The sequence below is a fragment of the Tupaia chinensis genome, unplaced genomic scaffold, assembly GCF_000334495.1.
Source record: "Tupaia chinensis unplaced genomic scaffold, TupChi_1.0 Scaffold000067_1, whole genome shotgun sequence".
NCBI lineage: Eukaryota > Metazoa > Chordata > Mammalia > Scandentia > Tupaiidae > Tupaia > Tupaia belangeri.
The window spans coordinates 3,754,180-3,757,376 of record NW_006159526.1 but is presented as its reverse complement, the minus strand read 5'-3'; the positions used below and the strand labels follow the sequence as shown (position 1 = coordinate 3,757,376).

At 52.4% G+C, this 3,197-nt stretch overlaps 1 protein-coding gene across 1 annotated transcript in view; it reads left to right on the top strand.

Moving 5' to 3' along the window:
• SYMPK (symplekin scaffold protein) overlaps positions 1 to 3,197 on the top strand; it is a 50,216-nt gene that overhangs the window by 34,018 nt on the left and 13,001 nt on the right. The window contains 2 exon segments of the mRNA XM_006142091.3: positions 1,308 to 1,543; positions 2,977 to 3,058. Of these exon segments, the coding sequence (XP_006142153.3) occupies positions 1,308 to 1,543; positions 2,977 to 3,058 (318 nt within the window).

Genomic DNA, 3,197 nt, shown 5'->3' with positions numbered 1-3,197 from the left:
GGGGGATGGTCACGCCGCAATCCCTTCTCCTCCATTCTCCTCTTGGGATCTTGGGCACACACACACACGCGCGCCCACCGTGAGTTTTAAGCCACCGGATCCGGGACGCGAACCGCGGTCGACTACGTGGGAGTCCAGCAACATAGCCATTACACTAACTGCTGGTTCCCTAGCCCCTGTTCATATATTCTTATTGATTGATACATATTTGAACTAATTGATCGACACATATTTTTATCAGTTGATTGTGTGTGAGTGTGTGTGTGTAAGTGTGCGTGTGCACTAGAGGCCACGAAGGCTTGCCAGAGACAGGGAAAGGAGAAAGCACTCTCCATGGGGAATGGCCTTGCCTCAGTCCCTTCTCCTCTATCTCTTTCTTCCTTTGGTATTTTGGGAATGCATGTACAGGTGCCCAGCATGTTTTTCAGGCTGCCAGGTCTAGGAGTCAAACCTCACAGTGGGCCATATGGGATCTAGTTTCCTCTACCACTAGGACACGTTAGGCCAGCCTGCACATTACTCTTATTTAATTTTGACAGACTCAGTTTCAAATACTGATTCTGCCACTCACTAGCATTGTTACCTCAGCCAAGTGTCATTTCCTTATCCTTTGAAGTTAATTTGTAATTACCCAGTAGTAGATGAACATACTCTGTCCATTAAAAAATATGACCAGGTGGGCCAGCCAGCAGCATGATGGTTAAGGTGGCTGGGTCCCACATGGCTGATTGCACAATTGGAGTCCCAACCTAGCGACGTGAAAGTCACATGGGGCATGTGTGTGCACGTGCCCAAAGTCCCTAGAGAAGAAGAAGGGATTGTGGTGTGGTCATCCCCCCCGGAGGACGCTGTGCTTTCTCTTACCCACTAGTACATGTGGCCTACAGCAAAAAAAAAATGATATGTGTGTGTGTGTGTGTGTGTGTGTGTGTGTGTGTATGTATATAATTAATAAATAGAGATATAATCTGGTTCCTTTGCCATCACCTACATCCTTTCCCCCCTTCCCAGGAGATACCACTGAGCATACCAGGGGGAGCCTTTCAAGGTCTTTTCCTGCACATTTAAGTGTAAAGATACCACTCCTAGAAAATCAGTTCTGCCCTGTGGTGACTAAATGTTTTTCTCCCCTGCTCCCCAACCCCTCCACACAGTGGGTGTAATGTTTCTCAGCCCCCTCACCTAATGCCCTGTCTGCCCTGGAGGGCAGGCAGAGCAGGAACCAGGCAGGAGGAGGTGCAGGACAACTGTGGTGTGCCTGAGATTGCCTGTCCCCACGCTGACTCGCCCACCTGCTCTCCTGCCAGGTGCGCATCAAGATCCTGGCCAGCCTGGTGACACAGTTCGACTCTGGCCTGAAGGCCGAGGTCCTGTCCTTCATCCTAGAGGATGTGCGGGCCCGCCTGGACCTGGCTTTCGCCTGGCTCTACCAGGAGTACAACGCTTACCTGGCGGCCGGTGCCGCGGCAACCCTGGACAAGTATGAGGACTGCCTCATCCGCCTGCTCTCTGGCCTGCAGGAGAAACCGGACCAGAAGGATGGGTGAGGAGCATGGCCCTATGCCCTGCTGGCCCTGAGAGCTCCCCTAACCTGTGTACTGCTTGCCTTTCCAGCTTCTGTCCACCTCCCTCTTCATCTCCACCTGAGTGAGTTAGTCCTCCATGCACCCGCCCCGAGTCTCCCTCTTCCATCCCCCTTTCAGGAAGCACATATGAGGACAAAGTTGTGAGTGCAGGCTCTGGGTCATGCTCCCTGGGCTTGTTCCTGACTGCCACTTGCTCTGAGTGGCCTTTGTCACTCATCCTCTGGGCTTCCATTTTCCTATCTGAGGATAATACTACCTGCCTGTGGGCTTATATTGGAGATTGACTTCTCTCCACCTCGGCTCTTTTTTTTTTTTTTTTAAGAGATTTTTTGCTATAAGGTGCATGCTCTTGCCAGAGAGACAGAGAAAGTGAGAAATCACCCCCATGGGGGGGTGGGGGGTGGCCACGCTCCATTCTCTTCTCTTTTGTACTCTTCTTGGTATTTTGGGCACGCTTGCACACAGACCCAACCTGAGTTTCAAGCCGCCAGGTCTAGGACTAGAACTCTAGTCAGCCATGTGGGAATCCAGTACCTCAGCCACCACACTACCTGCTGGTCCTTCCATCCTAGCTCTTGCCCAGATTGACTCTGGAGCTTCCTTCCTGTTCTTGGCCTCCAGCTGATGTAGCCGTCCTGCAGCAGCTCCAGCAGCACTTTGCAATGATGCTCAATCCTGTCTCATTACTTCCCCTCTAAGAGCCTCCCATGGCTCTCCATTGCTCTTGGATAAAATACACTCCTTACTGTCAGATCTTGTGTGACCCAGTCCCTACCAACCTTTAGTTCCTTTCTCTGAGCTAAAGAGGTTGGTAGGGCACATGTGCTCATAGGAGAGATAGAAAGCCAGACATCACCCCCTGGGGGGACAGCCACACCACAATCCCTTCTCCATTCTCCTCTTGGGATCTTGGGCACGCATCCACATGCATCTGGTTTTGAGCTGCCAGGTCTGGGACTTGAACCCAGCTGACTATATGGAAGTTCAGCCGTGTAACTATTATGCCAGCTGCTGGTCCCTCCATGATTCTTTTGAATGACTGCTCCTTCCCATCTACCAGTGCCCACTCTGAGACTCTCAAGTGGCCTTTCATGGCCAGCATACCTAGGATAGCCATTAATGCCTTCCCTGTGCCCTGCATTCCCTCCTGTTGCTCTGTTAGATGAAGATACAAATCCCCATTTGACAAAAGAAACTGAGCTTTAGGAAGGTAGCCCCTCCCCAAACCACACAGCTGGCAACTTTTGGACCCTGGTCTGTCCATCTCTGAAACTCCTTATCTGGGGGTTGTTGCTGAGGGTGGTCTCTCCAGCCGCAAGCCCCTGGGATTGGATAACTGGGAAGTCCGGGGCTACCTCTGCAACTGGGCCCCGCCCCTCCCTGTCCACAGGATCTTCACCAAAGTCGTGCTGGAGGCGCCGCTCATCACCGAGAGTGCCCTGGAGGTGATTCGCAAGTACTGTGAGGATGAGGTGAGGATGGGCAGTGCCAGGGGAGGCCCTGCCTAGGCAGTCTGAAGGGCACAGCCTAGAACTGATGACACGTTTTGACCTGCGGGAGGTGAGAGGCAGAGCCCAAGGTGTGCCAGTGGGCTGAGCTCTGGCCATTCCT